The 19,494-nt window shown below is 57.2% G+C and overlaps 2 protein-coding genes across 19 annotated transcripts in view; one reads left to right on the plus strand and one right to left on the minus strand.

The window, feature by feature from the left end:
- Positions 1-105: 105 nt before the first annotated feature.
- CCDC24 (coiled-coil domain containing 24) lies at positions 106-4,947 on the plus strand. Of its 10 annotated transcripts, none has more exons than XM_009206978.3 (8): positions 106-158; positions 955-1,169; positions 1,266-1,382; positions 2,622-2,699; positions 3,510-3,564; positions 4,020-4,089; positions 4,197-4,275; positions 4,361-4,947. In XM_009206978.3, exons 2-8 carry the CDS (start codon positions 961-963, stop codon positions 4,596-4,598), a joined length of 846 nt encoding a protein of 281 aa, XP_009205242.2. In that variant the 5' UTR covers positions 106-158; positions 955-960; the 3' UTR covers positions 4,599-4,947. The 10 variants fall into 10 exon arrangements, with proteins under 10 accessions (XP_009205242.2, XP_031523709.1, XP_009205219.2 ...); XM_031667849.1 differs by lacking the exon at positions 106-158 and adding an exon at positions 308-486; XM_009206955.4 differs by lacking the exon at positions 106-158 and adding an exon at positions 509-744.
- SLC6A9 (solute carrier family 6 member 9) overlaps positions 4,907-19,494 on the minus strand; it is a 34,445-nt gene continuing 19,857 nt past the window's right edge. For 3 of the 9 annotated variants that reach the window (XM_031667818.1, XM_031667809.1, XM_031667791.1), the window contains 12 exons: positions 18,328-18,401; positions 17,497-17,628; positions 15,845-16,115; positions 11,260-11,392; positions 10,919-11,053; positions 10,713-10,816; positions 9,793-10,030; positions 9,567-9,701; positions 9,359-9,458; positions 9,170-9,270; positions 6,268-6,438; positions 4,909-6,152 (listed from right to left, as the gene is read on the minus strand). In XM_031667818.1, the coding sequence (XP_031523678.1) occupies positions 5,958-6,152; positions 6,268-6,438; positions 9,170-9,270; positions 9,359-9,458; positions 9,567-9,701; positions 9,793-10,030; positions 10,713-10,816; positions 10,919-11,053; positions 11,260-11,392; positions 15,845-16,115; positions 17,497-17,628; positions 18,328-18,400 (1,788 nt within the window). In that variant the 5' untranslated portion in view covers position 18,401 and the 3' untranslated portion in view covers positions 4,909-5,957. Of the gene's footprint in view, positions 6,153-6,267; positions 6,439-9,169; positions 9,271-9,358; positions 9,459-9,566; positions 9,702-9,792; positions 10,031-10,712; positions 10,817-10,918; positions 11,054-11,259; positions 11,393-15,844; positions 16,116-17,496; positions 17,629-18,244; positions 18,402-19,078; positions 19,241-19,494 lie in introns of all 9 variants that reach the window. The other 6 variants (XM_031667787.1, XM_031667824.1, XM_031667800.1 and 3 more) reach the window with 3 other exon arrangements.

Raw genomic sequence — 19,494 nt, forward strand, 5'->3', positions numbered from 1 at the left:
ACTTGGCCCAACAAGTAAACCTGATCCGGGCCATCCTGGTTCTCGGAACGCTGCCACTCCCTAGGCTTCCATTGGCCTTAAGGGGAAGTTTGTCCTTGCACTGCTTCCGGGCCAGTGGAGGCGACGAAGTAATAAACCCGTGGACCCAGATTTCTCAGGTCTTAACACGTTCCCTGAGGCCTAAAGGTGCCCAGGGCCGAGCCCAAAGTGCTTGGGGTCAGGGCTCGGTGGAGCACTAAGTCTGAACTCCCAGCCTGCAGGCGCCGCCGCCGGACCACACACGGGAGGGGGCGGGGCCTAGAGTCGCGGCGCGGTTTCCCGGGTGATGGCCACGCGGAAGAGGTGGGGCTAGGGCGCTGGTTCCCACTGCCTGGCTTCTGGGCCCGCGGCATACGAGTTGGCCAAAAGCCTGGCAGAAGAGCGCGCCAAGGAATGGCGGTTCTGGACGGGGCAATCCCAGCTGAGGGGACCGGCGGCAGAGCATGGGTGGGGCTTGGGAGAGGGCGGTCCTCATAGAGGGGCGAGCCTTGGTGAGCGTTGCCGGCGGGCCCGCGGTACCTCCCGCACTCTGACCTGCGGCTTGTAGGTCCGAGCTGGGGACGGCGGCGCGGGTGGGTCATGCTTCGGCACTCCCCCTCGCTGTGGGAGCTGGTGGAGGAGCACATTCCGCTCCGGGAGCGACCCGAAGTGAAGAGGATTCTGGGGGAGGCGGCGGTGGACCTGAGCCTGGAGCTGCGGGCGGAGGTGGGGAGAGGGAAGGTGGGCCACGCCCCTGGGTGTGATTTCCCACCTCCTGCGGGTCCCTGGCCCTGCCGGGGGAACTCCCGAGATCCTATTGGGTCTCACTGTCCTGGCCCTCTCCCCTTTGACTCTGTCCTCTCCCTCACTCCCTCAGCCCCCACCATTCCGGTCACTCCCCTCCCCAGTCGCAAGGTATCCCAGCTCTCCTTGCAGGTGGCGATGTTACGGGCACTGCTCCAAGAGGCTCGATCCTCTCAAGCCCCCAGCTCCCGCCCCATCTCTGACCCCTCTTCTCTTCTGGCACCACCGCCTCTCCTAAAAGACCTCTTGCGCCAGGAACTCCGGCAGTTGCTCCAGGGTCTCCACCACAAAGCCATCTGTGAGGGCAGGTGGGAGCCTCAGGCCTGGGTCCTTTCCCCAGATACCAGGTGGGCTAGCCCTGCCCCTAACAAAGAGCCAGGGTTGCCTTTTCTGTGGTTTCCAGAAAGGAGCCTCTCATCTTCCTTCCTGTGCACCTTCTGCAGGGACCAGGCCCAAGCTTGGGTCCAGTATAGCCCCAGGGTCCTGCACTTTGCCTTGGAGGAGCCCAGGTGTGATTTGCCAGAACAGGAGATATTCCAGATGAGAGGTGGTAGGCCCAGGTAAGGTGATGGTAGGAGAAAGGGATCTGTCCCTGCTTGGCAGAGGGCCCTAGCCAACTGGTGGGTTGCACCTGGCTCCATGCAGGAGGTTCCAGTCACGGGCTGGGCACTTCCACCACCACTTGTGGTAGAGATCAGCACATGAGGGCTGCCGAAACCCAGAGGAAACACCTGCCTAGCCTGGGGACAGGCAAAGCTTCCTGGAGAAAGTGGTTTGATCTGCGTGTTGTCATATGAGGAGCAGTTTTCAGGGAGATGAAAGAGAGAAGAGCTTTGTAGGAAAAGGGAAGAAAGTCCAGCAGGCGATTGCTCCTCTGGCCTAGAGAACAGGAGTGAGGGCTGGGTTAGGGATGCAGGGAGAGCTGAAGAGGATGGCTACAAATGGTATTTACAGCTGGGACTGAATGAGATAAAACATTCATAAGTGAATGGCAGCAACTTCTTTTTCTAATCCTCACACAGCCTGAGATGGGCAAAGTCTGCACTTTGCACAAGAAGAAATTAAAGGCTGGGCATAGTGGCTCATGCCTGTAATCCCAGCACTTTGGGAGGCTGAGGCAGGAGGATGGCTTGAGGCCAGGAGTTTGAGATCAGCCTGGGCAACACAGGGAGACCCCATCTTTACAAAAAGTGAAAAAAAAAAATTAGGCGTGGTGGCACATGCCTGGATTCCCAGCTACTTGGGAGGCTGAGGTGGGATAATTGCTTGAGCTCAGGAATTTGGGGCTTCAGTGAGCTATGATTGCACCTGTGCACTCCAACCTGGGTGACAAAGACCCTGTCTCTAAAAAAAAAAAAAGAAGAAGCCTGGGCAACATAGTGAGACCCTGTTTGTGCAAAAAATTGAACAGGTGTGGTGGTGCACACCTATAGTCCCAGCTACTCAGGAGGCTGATGTGGGAAGAGCACTTGAGCCTGGGATGTCAAGGCTGCAGTGAGCCAAGATGGTGCTACTGCACTCCAGCCTGAGCAACAGAGCACAATCTTGTCTCAAAAAAACAAAAAAACAAAAAGAAAAGAAACTAAAGCTCAGAAGGGATAAGTGCTTCGTCTGAAGTCACACACAATGAAGGGTGGCAGAGCTCATTTGCAAAACTAGGCTCCCAAACTCTTACTCTTTGCACTATATTATATTGTTTTTGTGAGAAAAGAAAGACAGTTGTCTAGGAGAAGTGATGTTTGGGTCCTGAAGGCCTGGGGTGAGCAACATGGGGAGAGTAATAGTGACTTCATTGCCAGCAGCGGTCACAGAGATCTCAGCATCATCAAGGACCAACTGAACGTGTCCAACATTGACCAGGTGGCCAGACATCTGAGGTGAGGCCCAGGGGCACCTGCATGTGTGTAGGCAGGGGTGGAGACAGGGATGGATCTTGGCGTGCTGGGATTGTGAGAGAGGAGGAAGGTAACATACTGGGTGGGGGGACCCATGTGTGTCAGGCTGAGAGGTGGAAAGAGCTGGCTGCTGTAGAGCTAGTGAGGTTGCTTTCAGGAAGCAGCCAAGTACAGATGCCATGGCCGAGCCTGCCTATAATCTCAGCAATTTGGGAGGCTGAGGCAAGAGGATCATTTGGGCCCAGGAGTTCGAAACCAGCTTGAGCAACATGGCAAAACCCCATCTCTATCAAAACATACAAAAATTAGCTGGGCATGGTGGTGCACGCCTGTACCAGCTACTTGGGAGGCTGAGGTGAGAGGGGATTGATGGAGCCCTGGAAGGCAAGGCTACAGTGAGTCATGATGGGTGGCAGAGCAAGACCCTGTTTTAAAAATAAATATAAATATCTTGACTCTGGGGGTAGCCACAGAGGATTTTAAGCAGAGGAAGGGCTGTGATGTGAGGGAAGATGGAGGCAAGTAGAATCACAGTGCAGAAGTGCGGGAGAGAGAAGGATGCCTGCCAGGGTGAGGTAGGTGAGGGGAAGACACTTCCTACCCAGAAAGAGCCTTGTAGGGGCCAGAAGTCTATGCTGGGGCAGCCCACCAAGAAGCAGAGGGCAGTGTGGGCTGAGGAAGGACAGGTTGGGTGGGGATCCTGCTGAGGCTGGAGGTTGGGGCCATGTGGTGGACTCAGCTGAGCCCTGGTCCTATGTCTTGGGTTCTGGCTGCTGCTCCCTCATGTCCCAGGGGCCTTCTGGAGGAGGAGTGTCACACCTTGGAGAGGGAGATCCCCATCCTGCAGGTGAGCCACAGCCCTGCGCTCTCCCCCAAGCCTCACTGCTGAGCATAGACACTCATGCTTCTCACCTGGGTGAGGCCCATGTACCTGTGTGCATGCATAGGTGCGCGTACAGGCTGTGTGAGTCCTGCATCCGTTTCTCAGGGATACATGCTTGTGTGCACCTGCAAAATCCTAGAGGCCCAGGATTCTAATTGAGCCCTTAAGGCCAGGGCCAACCGTTTTAGGTCTTTTGCCTCCTTCCTTTACCTGGGTCTGGGTACAGGCCCCACCATTATCTTGCCAAACTCAGCTCTTCTGCAAGGCTGGTATTCCCTGGGGAACATGGCTGCCCTCATGGTGGATGGGCTGAAGGGGCTACATGGGCATGCCCTAGGGATCTAGGCCTCTGTATCCTGCCTTGCCCCACCCCTACCTTGAGTCTGGGCACTGACAGCTCTCCCTGCCTCTCCCTGCAGCGCTGCCTGGAAGAGGAGTATATGAGGCCTTGCCACCCCTCGGAGGCAGCCCTGGAGCCCACCCTGGCAGGTGAGGACAGAGATCAGGGCCCAGAACACCCAGCCTCCTGCTCCCACCCTGCACTTGTACACACCCTAGAAGAGCTGGGCACTGGCTCAGCCGAATCTCTCCTTCAGAGCTAAAGGAACAGAAGAAGGCCATGGAGCAGGAGCTGCAGGCATCTGTGGGGCCTTCTTGTGTCTCTCCCAACCACAGGTAAACCACAACAGTAGACACAGGGCAGGGTGGACTGAAGGATCAGACCACCACCCCCCACACTTACTCCTTTCTGTCTAGGCAGTGGCCCTTGGGGTCCTCCACGCAGGGCCTCAGACCCCTGCTTCCTCTCTGTGGGGTTGCACCTCTCCAGTGCTGCCTGCCTGCACCTCCTCTGGAGCCTTGCCTTCGACCTCGAGGCCAGGCCGCTACCCGCCGCTGGGGACGGCAGCTTCAGTACAGCCCCAGGGAAGGGTCAGCTTCCACGCCCATGTCCAGTGCAGCATCCCAGGCCCCAGCCTGAAGGGCTGGTCACCGAGTAGGCTCTGGCTTCTGCCAGGATGCACCCGTCTGCCACTGCTGCCTGAGCTGCTTTGGCCCAGCCAGCTTCAGATCGGTCTTGGATGAGCTCTCACCAGGACCCCAAGGCTGTTGGTCTGTCTGGCCTTTGCCCCACCCCCTTGCCAGATCCCTGGTGTCTGGAGCTGAGTGGCCGGGCATCGGTCCCAATCATCAAAGCCTTTGGCCTTTCTCTTCCCAGGCCTTCACAAAGGCCTGGCAGACAGAGGTCCCATTCCAGCCTGACTTTTGTCCCCTGGGGGACCCAGACAAAGCACAGCAGCCGCTCAGAGACAGGAATAGAAATTTCATTAAAATCTATGGACTTTAAAATCTTAGTGGTGCACGATGGGCAGGGATGGGCGGCGCACCGTTATTGCTACAGAGGATTAGAGGTGGCTTGGCCGGGGCTGTCACTGCACAGAGGACGGACAAATGGACACTTCAGGGATTCAGACACTTGGGGGCTCCCGCTCCGGAGAGGGGAGGGGCATGTGGGCTGGGGCCATTTGGCACATGAACAAGGGCAGCACATTTGGGAAGACTGGGCCTTTAGCCTGATGGAGGAAGGGCAAGGGGGTGTCGTGCAGGGTCCCCTTCCCCGGGATGCTGGGCTCAAACCTCCTGTGGAGCAGCCCCTACCCCATCCCCCAGAAACAAATGCTTTGGGCAGGCTGCTGGGTCACGGTCCTCTGCTGGCTGGGCCTGACAGCCAGGGCTGGAATGAGGGGCAGAGACCCCGGAGCAGCCCAGTGAGGTGCAAGCAGGCCTGGAAGACAGACTGGACCCGAGGCTGGGGGTGCGGAGGTGGCAACCACAGAGAATACAACGTTTACAAAAATAATTACACAGATAAACAGGGCTGGGCAGCACAGCCTGACAAGTAACACTGCACAGCCCCCAGCCCCTCATCCTGCCCCTAGGGAGGAAGAGCCAAATGTGCCTGGCAGAGGCTGGGGTCTGCTCTGAGGGCAGGAGCACTAGCCATGGGGCTGGAGGCCCACCCAGAACCTCAGCTCAGGGCAGGGTATAAGGGTATCAGAGGCCACGTAAAGCCACCCAGACCACTGGGGACCTGGCCCGAGACCCCTCCAAAGTGCTTTGGACCTCCCAGCAACCCTCCACTCCTACCCCTCCCCACAGCTGCCATCTTGGCATCCAAAGGACGTGTAAACACTGGGGGCACGAGCACGAATGACTGCACTAGCAGTAGTGACCAAGATGACAGCAGCCGTCCTGGCCAGGGCGTGGCAGGGGGCAGGCGAGACACCTGGCCTCTGCCTCACCAGTCTCTGTGTTGGGAGCACGGGATGGGGGTGGGGCCACTCCCCTGGCAGCTGTGCTCATATCCGGGAGTCCTGGAGGCGGCTGGAGCCATTACTGCCCACAATGGGGATCTGGGCCTTGTCCGGGTGCAGTGGCTGGACCTCGAAGCCGTCATCAGGAGAGGGGATTATGGTGGGGGCGTAGCGCCCAGTCCGGTGCTCCAGGAGGGCAGGGCCCCAGTCTCTGCTTGGCTTTGTGGCATTTTTCAAACGCTGCATGAAGTAGGCATGGGGCACAGGGGCAGGGCACGTCAGGGGGGAGCCCTTAAGCCCCTTCCAGCTGGCCCCTCCCATTTCACCTGGCTACCCAGCCTTCCCCCGCCCTCACCTGCAGGAGGGTGTCCCCGTCTGTGCGGCAGAGCCGGAACATGGCGTAGAGGGGGATGCAGAGGACGGAGGACAGAGCCATGAGGAAGCCAATGGCCACGGCCCAGCCTGGGTACTGGTAGTGGTTGTAGGTGATCGGCTGGTACTGGATCACAGTGAAAACTAGAATAAACTGCACGGGGCAGGTGTGGGAGTGGGCGTGAGGCCGGCCCAGAGCCCAGACCCAGGCCATCCCTCTACCAGCACCCTTTCCTCTCTGGCTTCCCAAACTAGAAAGGGGCATTTGGGGCAGAACAGGGACAGCTGTCAACCTCTGGGCTGTGGAAGAAGCAGGCAGGGCCAGGGGACCGGGGCACCATGGGTGGGAAGGCTCTGCGGAGGGAAATCTGTCTTTGCCGCGGTCCCGAACTGGCCGAGCACAGTCGAGCTGCTGCTGCCTTTGGAATTCAATCAGTTCTGCTCAAAGACTCACTATGGCTTCCCCTGGCCGACTGAAGTAAGGCCACATCCTGGACCTTTAGGCTGTCACCTGGCAGTGCGACCTCAAATTGTCTTGCCTGCCACACGACCCCGCCCTCAGTGTTTCAGTCACACCCAGTGTTTCCCATCCTCTCTTCATTTATTCTGGGGAATCATCCTCTGCATCTTCCTCTGTCAAACCCTATGCCAGTGCCCTCTCCTTCAAGAAGCCATCCCAGATTTCCCCCATTTCCTCCTGCAGGGCCTCCCCTCGGCGTTTTCCACCTGCTTCCCTTAGAGTGGCTTGGTTTAATATTCCCATAGACCTGGGAGCTCCTGGGATTGCATCAACTCTGGGGGTGCAGTGCCCAGTACAGTGCCTGCCACAGTCTCTTGTGTTGATTTGAACTGATTGGTACAGAGAGGCAGAGGAGGATGGAAAGAGGGTAGGGCAAAGCCCTGCCTGTCTACGGCCGTGGGGACAGGGACATTCAGCCTGGGGAAGCTCCACGGGCTGAAATGGTGAGTGTCGGGCTGTGGTGCTCTAGGAGCCTCCTTGGAAAGAGATGAGTGAGACTGGAAATAAGACTTGTGGCTGCAGCAACAAAAGGAGTGAAAGGAGGCAGAAACACAGGCAGTGGCTGGCGGGTCACCCGGAGGGCCTGGGTGGGAGGGTGTCCCAGCATCCTCCTCCTGAGGTTCCAGCCCCATCCTGAAGCACAGGGCCATATTCTAGAATGCAAGACCCACATCCAAACTGGAGGACCCTCCGGGGATGCTGCACACGATGGGAGCTTATAACAGGTTTCCTAAATGGAACAGATCCTGACCTACGTGTGGACAAATCCCTCATTTGAGCTGACAGAGGGGTGGAGTTTGTCAAAAAGAGCTTTTCAGAAATATGAAAAAAGAAAGCCCCCAGAGAAAACACAACAGCCCAGAAAGCCAGGCTGGAGTTACCCCAAGGACAGGACTCTAGGCTCCCCTAAAGGTAACTCCGGCCTGGCTTCCTAGGCACAGGAAGGGCCCCGCCCACTGTGCCTCAATCTTGTGGAGACACCAGATCCCAGCCAAGGGCGCCCCTACAGATCCTTTTTGTGCTTGTCTCCTTCCTCCCCACTGCCCTTGGCAGGTGCCCCCTGGTCTCTCCCTAGGACATCAATCTAGTCTGAATGCTGGGAGACCCTCCGAGCCACAGAGGCTGAGCTCCCCTTGGGCCACTGCCCCAGAAGGCATGGTACTCTGGGGTGGTGGTACCTGCCCTCCCCTGCCTCCACCACCAACACTTCCGCTCCTCCTGTTTCAAAGCTGCGCCAGTGGCCAGAGGGAGAGCCTGTGCCAGCTAGGGAACATCCCACACCCTATGGGGTAGAGACCTCAGCCCTCCACAGGCCTTTATTCAGAAACATGAGCCACAGGGGAAGTCCGGTGCTGAGCCCCCTGTGCCACTGAGGCATTAAACATGACAAGAGTGTGGCTCTGAACACTGCCCGGGCCGCTGGGCCAGCCCTCTCACTGTCACTCAGAGATGGCCCTGCCTGTCCTCTGTGGAGTGACTATCACACTGTCAATACCTGCTTTCCCCGAATCTCACCCCAAACAGGAGGGAGCTAAGTCATACGGTTTTAGCCCCTGGACCATTCCTCCCTCCTGCAGAGGTGCTTCTAGTGTGGCGCTGGCCCAGGCTTGGAATTGGACTACCTGATTTGAATTGTGGCTCTGCCTCTTATTAGCTGTGTGACCATGGGCCAATTACTTATCCCCGTGCTTCAGTTTCCTCATCTGTAAGGTGGGAATAACAGTGACACCTTGGAGAGCTCCATCACGGGTTACATGGGAACGGTGTGTGGAAAGTGCCTGCTTCCTTGCCATGGTGGATTCCTTCCACCAATTCAGCTCCCTGACGGGAATTTCTCAGCTGTTGAATATTCATAAAACCTGGAACACCCCCCACCCAAGCCAGCCCACCTCACTGCCTGGAAGGCTTGCAAACTGCCCCCATGCAGAGCTGACATCTGATTTCACAGCCTGGTCTACCAGCCTTGGGCTGCTGCTGGAACACTGGTTCCCACCACATAGCCAAGGCCCTGGAACACCCTCCCTAGAGGGACGGGAGATGAGGCCAGCAGGCAGAGGCTGACACGCTATCCGTATTGACTCCTGAGTCCCCCGGGGTGCCAGGCAGGAATGCCTGAGTAATGTCTGCAGTCAAATACAGGCTGTGGCACTCCTCTCCTAACCTGAGGCCAGGGCCTGGGCAGCTCTGAGTCACCACACGCCTCTCTGACTCTCTCCAACCTCCCTTAGCCTCCCAAAGGCCAGAGTCATGGGTATGGAGCTCCGGCCAGGTGCGGGAGCTCCTGCTCTCCCTCCGCTGGGTCCCAAGAGATGGACACATGGCCAAGGGGCAGCAAGGGAAGGGAGGGGCCGGCCAGGGAACTCACGAAGATGATGGCGGGAGAGACGAAGCGCCAGCAGATCTGAAAGAAGAGGGGCGGTGGGAAGCCCAGCATCATCTGGATGTCCTGGAAGTAGTTCCGGTGCCCTGGAGAGAGGAGGGGTCAGCAGGTCCACAGGACAGAGTGGGCGGGCCAGGGGCCGGGTCACGGGAGGCCGGAGACTCAAGTGCTCACCATAGATGTACATGATGGCCACACACATGATGCAGGAGATGACCACCAAAGAGAAGCTGGCCGCATAGTTGTCCATCAGCAGCAGCCAGTAGATGCCTGCCTGGGGAACAGTGGGCGGCTGTGGGAGGCGCCTGCAGCCCGGGCTCCCCCACCCTTCCCTGCATATCCTGGCAACTCTGAGCCAGCCCTTCCCTTACTCAGCTCTTACCTGGCTGGTGAGGGGGATGCCCAGCAGGAAGCCAGCCACAGCCACACCCAAGGTCACATAGGTCTTTTTCTGCAGGATCCACTCATTCCCCACCTCATCCACAATGGCTGTGACCAGCGTCTCCAGGAGGCAGAACTGCAGGATGTGGCTGTCAGATGGGGGACCTGCCCGTTGTTCCTGTCCCCTCCCTTCCCCAAGCCTCCGGTCCACGTCCTGCACCTCATACCTGAGTGCCCAGCCCCAGCAGGATGAGCATGAAGAAGAAGAGCAGAGACCACAGCGGGGAGATGGGAAGTAGTGTGAGGGCCTCAGGGTAAGCCACGAAGGCCAGGCCGGGGCCGTGGTCTGCCACGCGGGACACATCCACGCCCAGGTGACTGGCCATGAAGCCGAGGATGGAGAAGATGACGAAGCCCGCATAGACGCTGGTGGCACAGTTGGTGATGCTGATGATGACGCTGTCCCTGATGGGGAGGAAAAGAGAGTTTAGCTTCCCTCTCCCCAATTTGGGCCAAGGGAGACATGGAGACAGGGAAAGTTCTAGGAACAAGGGCGCCCCCAACTATTTTTTGGGGGGTGGGAGACAGGGTCTCACTCTGTTGCCCTGGCTGGAATGCAATGGTGCTATCACAGGTCACTGTAGCCTTGACCTCTTGGTCTCAAGCAATCCTCCCACCTCAGCCTCCTAAGTAGCTGGGACTACAGGTGTGTGCCACCATGCCCAGCTAATTTTCTTTTATGTTTTATAAAGAAAGATGGGGTCTCACTATGTTGCCCAGTCCTGTCTTGAATTCCCGGGCTTAAGTGATCCTCCCGCCTTGGCCTCTCAAAGTGCTGGGATTATGGCATGAAGCACTGAGCCTGGCCCCCAACTCCTTTTCTGGTCTGTTCTGGGCATTTTTAAGTGAGCCTGAGCTGCCTGAGTCCTCACAGACCCCTGGGACATCACTGTCCCCATCTCTCTTCTCTCTCTTGCCTAAGCCTCTCTCCCCATTCTCCAACAACTTTATCCAGAACCAGTATTCCCAGAACCTCAAGATCAGGAGGGGAAAGGAGGCCTGGTGGGCCCACGGCTGCACTGGAGCTGGGATCAGGCTGCAGAGAGGGCAGGGAGGGGGCAGCCTCAGCCCGGCAGGGAGCACTCACCGGTAACAGTTATTGTGGAACTTGTTGTAGGAAGCCATGGTGATGAGGCCTCCCCACGCGCAGCCCAGTGAGTAGAAGATCTGGGAGGCGGCATCACCCCACACCTGCAGGGAGGGGCCGGCGGGTGAGGAGCTGTGGGCAGAGGCAGGCACCTCCCCGGCCCTTCCCCAACCCGCTTCTGGTTTCCGGTTTCCTTCACTTCTCACCTTGGCCTCCAGGATCTTGTCCCACTGTGGGGTTAGGTAGTACATGATGCCGGTGAAGGCTCCCTCCAGGGTCACTCCGCGGACAAACAGAATGGTCAGCACCACGTAGGGGAACGTGGCTGTGAAGTACACCACCTGGCACAAGAGGGCTCCATGGACTCCTCCGGGCTCTCCCCTCCCCTGGGCACCACCACCCTGGCTCCCTAATCACCACCAGCCCCCAGTCCCTCTCCCGCTCTGCAGTCCCTTCAGCATCCCCTCCCTGCAACACACACATGACCCAGGTAGGGGTCAGGATCTTTCTGGGTGGGCACAGACCCTGCTGGGGGAGGGGTACTTGCTTTCCCTGAAGACTTGACCCCTCGGATGAGGCAGAGGAAGACGACCACCCAGGAGACACCGAGGCAGCCAAGGAGGGGCAGCCGCACCTCCCCAAAGTTCCCGATGTCGTCTGACAGCTTCAGCACGTACAGCCTGGGAAGGGGAGACTCTGTTACGGATGGCCAGCCCCCGCTGCCCAGCAACAAATTCCCAAGGCTCAGGGCCCACCTGGGCCATACCCTCCTTTGTCATGAGGTCCCGGCAGCCACCTTGTGTGACATGGGAGCTACTTCGGGGGCCCAGCCCTGGCCGGCCCATCCCCCTCCACCTGCTGCAGCCCTTGGGGAGCCCGACACAGTCCACTGCTCTGCAGCCTTTCCCAGGCCCTTCAAGGGCTCCTGGAGGCCACACCCCAGGCTTGGGTGGTCTTCCCAGTCTCCGGCTGGGCTCAGCCCAGGTCCTTGTTTGCATGTTTCTCCCTTCAGGAATGCCTTTTCCTCATCCTGTCAGGTGTCACCTCCTCCAGGAAGCCACCAGTGAGCATCTCACCTGCACCAATCAGCTCTATCTCTGATAAACTGAGGGAGGCAGTGGAATGCTCAGTAAAGACTGGACCCTGGCCAGGTGTGGTGGCTTGTGCCTGTAATCCCTGCGCTCTGTGGAGGTCGAGGCGGGCAGATCACCTGAGGTCAGGTGGGTCCTCCAGGAAGCCACCAGTGAGCATTTTATGTGCACCAATTAGCTCTATCTCTGATAAACTGAGGGCGGCAGTGGGCAGTGGAATGCTCAGTAAAGACTGCACCCTAGCCGGGTGTGGTGGCTCACGCCTGTAATCCCAGCACTTTGGGAGGCTGTGGTGCCTCAGCCTCCCAAAGTGCTGGGATTACAGGCGTGAGCTACCGCACCTGGCCTATATTATTTTTGACTGCATGTGTACAGCATTACAATGTTAGGGACTGAAGAGTTTAAAAGGCTAGCCTGGAAACCAAATGATGAATTCTAGCTTTATTTGTATGGCACCATATTCTGTTTTTTGTTTGGTTTTGGTTTTGGAGCACATGCTTTTGAGATCAAATAGCCTAAGGACATTTGGAACCCAACATATTTACAAGTAGCCTCTTGACACGTGACATCTCCAGAATTATTCTGCATTGCTTTAAAAACGTCTCCACATGACATATCTTATTTTCCCAGCCAGGTGGTAAGCGCCTTGAGAACAGGACCCTCAGGAACAGGTCCCACAGGGGCTATGGTTGTGCTGCCTGAGCTCCCATCAGCAGTCTTAGTGATTTAGGTTGCATTATCTCATTTTGTCTTTAAAACCAGATAGGTATCATGACCACCCAATTTCATGGACAAATGACTGTGAACGACCTCCCAAGGCCACAGCTAATAAGTGGGACAGCCAGGATTTGAGAGGGGTCTGTGTGACTCCAGAGCCAGAGCTGCCATGAAGACCCTGGGGGACAGGATCTGGGCCCCACAGGGACGGCAGAGGTGAGAAGGCCTTGTCATATGTTTAGGGCCCAGTAGCAAGTGTCAGACCAGCACAGAGGACTGGAAGGCAAGATTGTGAAGAGGGTGGCGAGGGAGGGGAGGACTCTGAGTGACAAGGTTGAGTGGGTGAGAGGCAGACATGGGCTCAGAAATCTACCCTTTGAGCTTCTCTCACTTAGAGTCTCTTCATCTGACTTTTGATTCGCTTCCCTCATTTGTAAAATGGCGATTTTAAAAATCCCTACACAAGCTACCTAACAGGGTTTTTGTGGCACTCCAGTGAGATGGCGCAGCTGTCCAAAGGGTTGTTGGAAAGTGTGGACTAAACACCTGCACAGCCGCCCCCACCTAATTCACCGCGGCACACCCAGCAACAGCAGCACCAGAGGGGCGCAACGCACGCAGATTCTGACAGCAACTGCTGCCTACCTCCTTAACCTCTAAACGGCAGTCTCTGAATCTGAAAATATGAATACTAATATCTACTTAGATAATATGCCTGGCACGTAGTAGGTGATCAACAATAAGGGTGCTTCCTTTCTTCCCTTGCTGAAGCCAGCCTGGGTTGCTCTCCTCAGGGCCATTTCCCTGACTCTCCAGGAGAGGGCAGCAGGGAGCCATGCTGCTGAGAAGGTGTCCTGCATGGGACAGTGGCCAGTTAGGCAGGCCTGGCTCCAGCCCGCACTGGGGAGTAGAGTGCAGCGGCTCCACCAGCCAGATTTCTTTGAAGGCTCTTCTCCTCTGATTTTACTGGATAAAATCTCTAGAGCTTTGCCCTGGGTGGGCCCAGGGCTGGGAATCTCTGAGTCGGTCCCTGGGACAATCACCACTGGAGCATCCGGGGGTGGGGGTGCACAAGGCTTTGTGTTTCTGGGAGCTTCCAGGAAGGTTCATCACCCCAGACTAGATCAAGTTGCCCAGTCCACATCATGCCTCAAATGTAGTAAAATGCCTCACTCGGCAGTATCTGCTTGTTCTCCCGTCAGACAGCAGCTCTGTGAGGACAATGTCTTCCTCCCCACCCTCTCTCCCCTCTGAGAACAGTACCCAGTACCTAGTAGGTGCTCAATAAATCAGCTGGGCATGGTGGCTCACGCCTGTAACCCCAGCACTTTGGGAAGCCAGGGTGGGTGGATCACCTGAGGTCAGGAGTTCGAGACTAGCCCAGCCAACATGTCGAAACCCTGTCTCTACTAGAAACACAAAAACAAGCCAGGCATCGTGGCAGGTGCTTGTAATCCCAGCTACTAGGGAGGCTGAGGCAGGAGAATCGCTTAAACCTGGGAGGCGGAGGTTGCAGTGAGCTGGGATCGCGCCACTGCACTCTAGCCTGGCCAACAGAGTGAGACTCTGTCTCAAAAAAAAAAAAAAAAAAAAAAAAAAAAAAAATCTGTCCATTCAGTTCCAGGTGTTTTTAAAAAAGAAAATAAACGTTAGGATGTTAAAAATTTAAAAATAAAAGAGAAATGACCTGTCTGGTGACTGAGTGCTTGAGTCTGCCCATGCCTCTCTGGGGGACAGCAGCTGTGTTCGCTATGCTCTGGGTCCTTGAGAATAGTGGCCCCATCTTACCTGTCTTTGAGTGTCTACAGCCCAGCACAGAGGTTGGCACAGGGAAACTGGGTCCTTCAGGGTCAGAGCACTCGGGCCTGGGCTTAGAGGACCTGTGGTGACTTGCGGTATCCTCGGACCCTCGTGCATTTCAGTCATGGCTTTCCATTACATGTAGAGAAAGCCTCAAACCCTTAGCCTGGCATGGGAGGCCCTGTGTTATATGATGCCTGCTGGCCTCTTCTGTCTTATCACTCAGCGTCCCACCTGCTTCCAACCCCAGCTCCAGTTTGCCTCCTGCCCCTCTGCTCACCTGCTCATGCGGCTCCCAATCTCTCTATTTTCCTCTCTCCCTTCTCTGGGAAGCCCTGACTGCCTGGTCTTGCCCCATCCCCTTAGCACCAAGCACTACCCCTTTGTGTCCCCATGACACCCCTGCACACACCTGGACCGAGGCACCTGCCCTACTGTGATTAGCGATCTGTCTCCCCACTACCCTGTGAGCTCCTCAGGACAGGGGCTCTGGGCCGTTCATACCCACCGTGGGGACACAGGGCCTGGCAGAGCAGAGGCGTGAATGTTGTGGAATGAGTGGTGGAGGCCTGCCAGCATGCCCCCAAAGCTCTATGCCCAGGGGTTCCCCAGCAAGACACGGGGAATTTCCAACTAGTGGGTGGAGGGCACAGCAGGATGGCCTGAGACTCTGGTCTCTTCGTCGCCTCTAAACAAAATGTGCCACGATGTCTTGATCACAGCACCCCCGGCTCAGAGACCTTCCATGTCGTCTTTTGTTCTGCATCATCAAGTCTAAGCCTAATCCTGGCAAGTTCTTTATGAAAGCAGTACCACTTCCTAGGCCACCTGAAGCCCATGCATTCTCCCCACACCTGTTACTCTCATCAGAGCAGGCTCTCTCCAGCCTTGGGGCCAGCCTCTGCTCATCGGGGACAGGGCCTTTACCCACACTCTTATTCTCCCCAGGATCTGCCCCTGCTTTCCTGAGTCTCCTCTGAAGGCTGGTTTGCTGGATTTCTGACGGCCTTCCTCACGGCTGCTCTGTAAACATCCTGCAACTCAACATCCATCTTCCATTGCTTTCCTTCTTTCTTTTTTTTTTTTTTTTTTTTTTGAGATGGGGTCTCACTCTGTTGCCCAGGCTGAAATGCAGTGGAGCGATCTCAGCTCACTGCAAGCTCTACCTCCCGGGTTCACGCCATTCTCCCGCACCTGCCACCACGCCCGGCTAATTTTTTTTCTTTGTATTTTTAGTAGAGACAGGGTTTCACCGTGTTAGCCAGGATGGTCTCAATCTCCTGACCTCGTGATCTGCCCATCTCGGCCTCCCAAATTGCTGGGATTACAGGTGTGAGCCACCGCGCCCAGCCTCCATTTTCCATTGCTTTCTGTACATCAGGCTCTTCTCCTAAACCTCTTCACTCACCTCTACCCTCTCCCAGCCCAGCAGGGAGCTGAACCTGCAGCAGGCACCCGACTTTGTCTTCAGATGGCTGCCCAGTGGGGACAGGGTCGCCACCCCAGGTCCCACGGGTGCCTCACCTCCAGTACTCCTCGCTGGGGCTGGTCCTCTGGAGGCTGTGGTTGAGCAGGTGGGAGAGGTTGCTGGGCAAGGTGGCTGGCCGAGAGCCATTGGTGAGGTTGGAGGCGTCCAGCACACCAGCACAGTCACGCGTGTTCCAGGGGTTATTGCAGTAAGCCCAGGGCAGCACGTGCGTCATGGACGAGAAGAAGTAGTAGAAGGCAATGCAGATGACCACGTTGTAGTAGATACCGATGTAGGTGGACACCACCATCATACCATAGCCCACGCCTGCAGGAGGGGAGGGGCAGGGGGGAGGAGCCTCACGCATCCAGCAGGAGGAGGTAAGGTTAATAATTTCTTTTTTTCTTTTCTTTTTTTTTGGGGGGGGGACGGAGTCTTGCTCTGTCGCCCACGCTCTGTCACCCAGACTGGAGTGCAGTGGCACAATCTTGGCTCACTGCAAGCTCCACTTCCCGGGTTCACGCCATTCTCCTGCCTCGGCCTCCCGAGTAGCTGGGACTACAGGCGCCCACCACCACACTGGGCTAATTATTTTGTATTTTTAGTAGAGACGGGGTTTCACTGTGTTAGCCAGGATGGTCTCAATCTCCTGACCTTGTGATCCACCTGCCTTGGCCTCCCAAAGTGCTGGGATTACAGGCGTGAGCCACCGAACCCGGCGTGTTTTTTTTTTTGTTGCTTTTTTTGTTTTTTTTGTTTTTTTTGAGACAGAGTTTTTTATTTTCTTGCCCAGGCTGGAGTGCAATGGCGCGATCTCAGCTCACTGCAACCTCCGCCTCCCGGGTAGCTGGGATCAAGTGATTCTCCTGCCTCAGCCTCCTGAGTAGCTGGGATTATAGGCATGCGCCACCACAACCGGCTAATTTCGTATTTTTAGTAGAGATGGGGTTTCTTTTTTTTCCTTTTTTTTTTGAGATGAAGTCTCCCTCTGTCACCCAGGCTGGAGTGCAGAGGCACGATCTCGGCTCACTACAAGCTCCGCCTCCCGGGTTCACGCCATTCTCCCGCCTCAGCCTCCTGAGTAGCTGGGACTGCAGGCGCCCGCCACCAGGCAGGGCTAATTTTGTTTTTGTATTTTTAGTAGAGACAGGGTTTCACCGTGTTAGCCAGTATGGTCTCGATCTCCTAACCTTGTGATCCGCCCGCCTCGGGCTCCCAAAGTGCTGGGATTACAGGCATGAGCCACTACCACCACGCCAGGCCAAGATGGGGTTTCTCCATGTTGGTCAGGCTGGTCTCAAACTCCTGACCTCAGGTGATCCGCCTATCTCGGCCTCCCAAAGTGTGATTACAGGCGTGAGCCACTGTGCCCGGCCCAAGGTTAATAATCTCTAAGGTCCCAAGGGGCAGGCTGAGATGGAGGGCCATAGGAAGGCCAGGTCAAGGTCTTGGTAGGGGTAAGTTGGCCAGGGGGCCAAAGGAGTTTTGTGTGTACACGTGGTAGGAGGGGAGGGTGGCGGCCAAGTAAACATGGGTCCCAGGATGCATCCCAGGGCTTAGGCCATTGATGTGGGGCTTGGGGTCAGCATCAGGGCTCTACAGAGGTCAGCCGTGTTTGTACAGATGGGCGAGTTGGCACGGCCCTCAGAGGCCGTTGTGTGTGTGTGTGTGTGTGTGTGTGTGAGCGAGGGCCCCGCCCAGGCCTCACCTTTAAACATGGGGCTGATCCTCCAGACCCCCAGGCACCCCTGGCTCGCAAACTGGCCGAAGGAGAGCTCCATGAAGAAGAGAGGGATCCCGCAGAAGATGAGCATGATGAAGTAGGGGAACATGAAGGCGCCTGGTAGGCAGGGAGAGGTCTGGCTCAGGAGTGGGCTTGGAGGGATCTCACCCTGGGCTTCCTGCTCAGAACCCAACAGCAAAACCTTCGTGATTGGGTAGGACCCAGGGAGGAGTGTGCCAGGCTTGAGCAGGAGCCTGGGCTGAGGCACACCACCCCCAGCCTGTCTTTGAACTTGACAGAGGCTCTCAGGAAGTCTGCTCAGAGTGGAATCCAGGCCCCAGAGCCTCCATACTTGGGTGGGATTTGATGGTTTAACCAAGCGATTTCACAAGCATAAGTTGCTGAGATCCTCAAATACCCTGAACCATTTAGGGGGGCTGCTGAACCCCAGGGAATAGAACAGGGAGCCTTGAGTGGGGGTTAGGTCCTTTCTTGCCTCTCCTCACCTCAAAGGGGGCCAACTGGCAGGGCCAGGCCCGAACAACAGACTGCCAGGGTCTGGGGTGGCCTGCCTTAGGCAAAGGGTGCCTAAGCCAGGGATGGGGGCAAAGGAGGCCAAGGCCGGAGGCCAGCCTTTATCTGGAGTGGGTCTGTGCCAGGGAGAGGGTGGCCCAGGCCCTAGTGGGTGGGCTCTACCCAAGTGGGTGGTCCCTGCCCTGTGCCCGCTGGGTACCTCCCCCGTTGCGATAGCAGAGGTATGGGAAGCGCCAGACATTGCCCAGGCCCACGGCATAGCCCACGCTCGTCAGTACAAACTCGATCTGGTTGCCCCAGTTGCCCCGTTTGAGGTTCTGGTCCCTCTTGGTGGCCTCGCTGGGCACAGCACCATTCTGTGGGGACAGGAGAGAAGCTACCATCAGCAAGGCATTTGTGCTCCATGCCTGACCCTCTGGGCCTCCCCCAGCAGGGAAACCGTGGACCCTCCAACACCCCTCCCCGGGCTTCCCCTCTGCTGGCAGGAGCTTCAGGCAGGCCTGGCAAGGAAGGAAGCAGAGAGTAGTGGCTGCCAGAGGGCACCAAGCAGAGCTTCCCTCACCAGCCCCACAGCACCCAGTGCCAGGTGCACAGCCCACCTGAGGAGCTGCTGCCAGCGTCTGGGAGGCGGGACACTGAAGAGGGAGCTAGGGCCAGGAGCCCCTAAGCCCCTCCAAAACCTCCCCTTGCACCTCTGGGTAAGGACCTGGGAGCAGCTGAGCCTCATACCAAGCAGCCAAGTCAGGCTGGGCACAAAGGGGCCTGTGTCCAGACAGCCCCCCCACCCGTCGCCTACCACATCACCAGGCTGAGCACGCTGCCCCTGGGCAGGCGACAGCGGAGGAGGGGAGGCTAGACCCCTCCCCCGGCTGAAGGCTTCTTCCTGGGGGCACAGAGTGGGCAGGGCTGGGAGGAAATGGGGGAGCAGCTGAGCCGGGCCAGACCTGGGGAGGGCATTCTGGGACTCTAGGTGGGAGGGTCCGGGGAGCTAGCTATACTGCCCATGACTGGGGAGGAGCCCTGGGGAGCTGACCTGGGCCATGGCTAGGGAGTGCTGGGCCATGAGTTGGGGAAGGAGACCAGAGTTGTAGGCCTCATGCCAGACTTTGAGGGCAGACTCTGCTAGGGAAATGGAAGGAGTGGCTCTGGAAAAGCGCGGCAGGAAGAAGGATCTCTGAACAGGGAGAAGCGTCACCTGCAGGGGAGGGGGCCGAAGGTCAGGAGAAGCAGATGCGGGGATTTGCCCCAGGGAAGAATGTGGGGCCTGCAGGACTGGGCTGGTGGCCTGGGCCTCACTGAGGATAGCCCCTTGTGAAACCCCAGGCCCAAAAGCTGGAACTGGCTCTGCAAGTCCCTTGGTTAAAGAAGTCCCTTAATAAGTGCCATGCTCCTTCCACCTCCCTCTCACAGTGAGCAGGAAATTAACCAGAGCCCGAGGGCCCCAAGGGG

Source organism: Papio anubis, chromosome 1, assembly GCF_008728515.1.
Source record: "Papio anubis isolate 15944 chromosome 1, Panubis1.0, whole genome shotgun sequence".
NCBI lineage: Eukaryota > Metazoa > Chordata > Mammalia > Primates > Cercopithecidae > Papio > Papio anubis.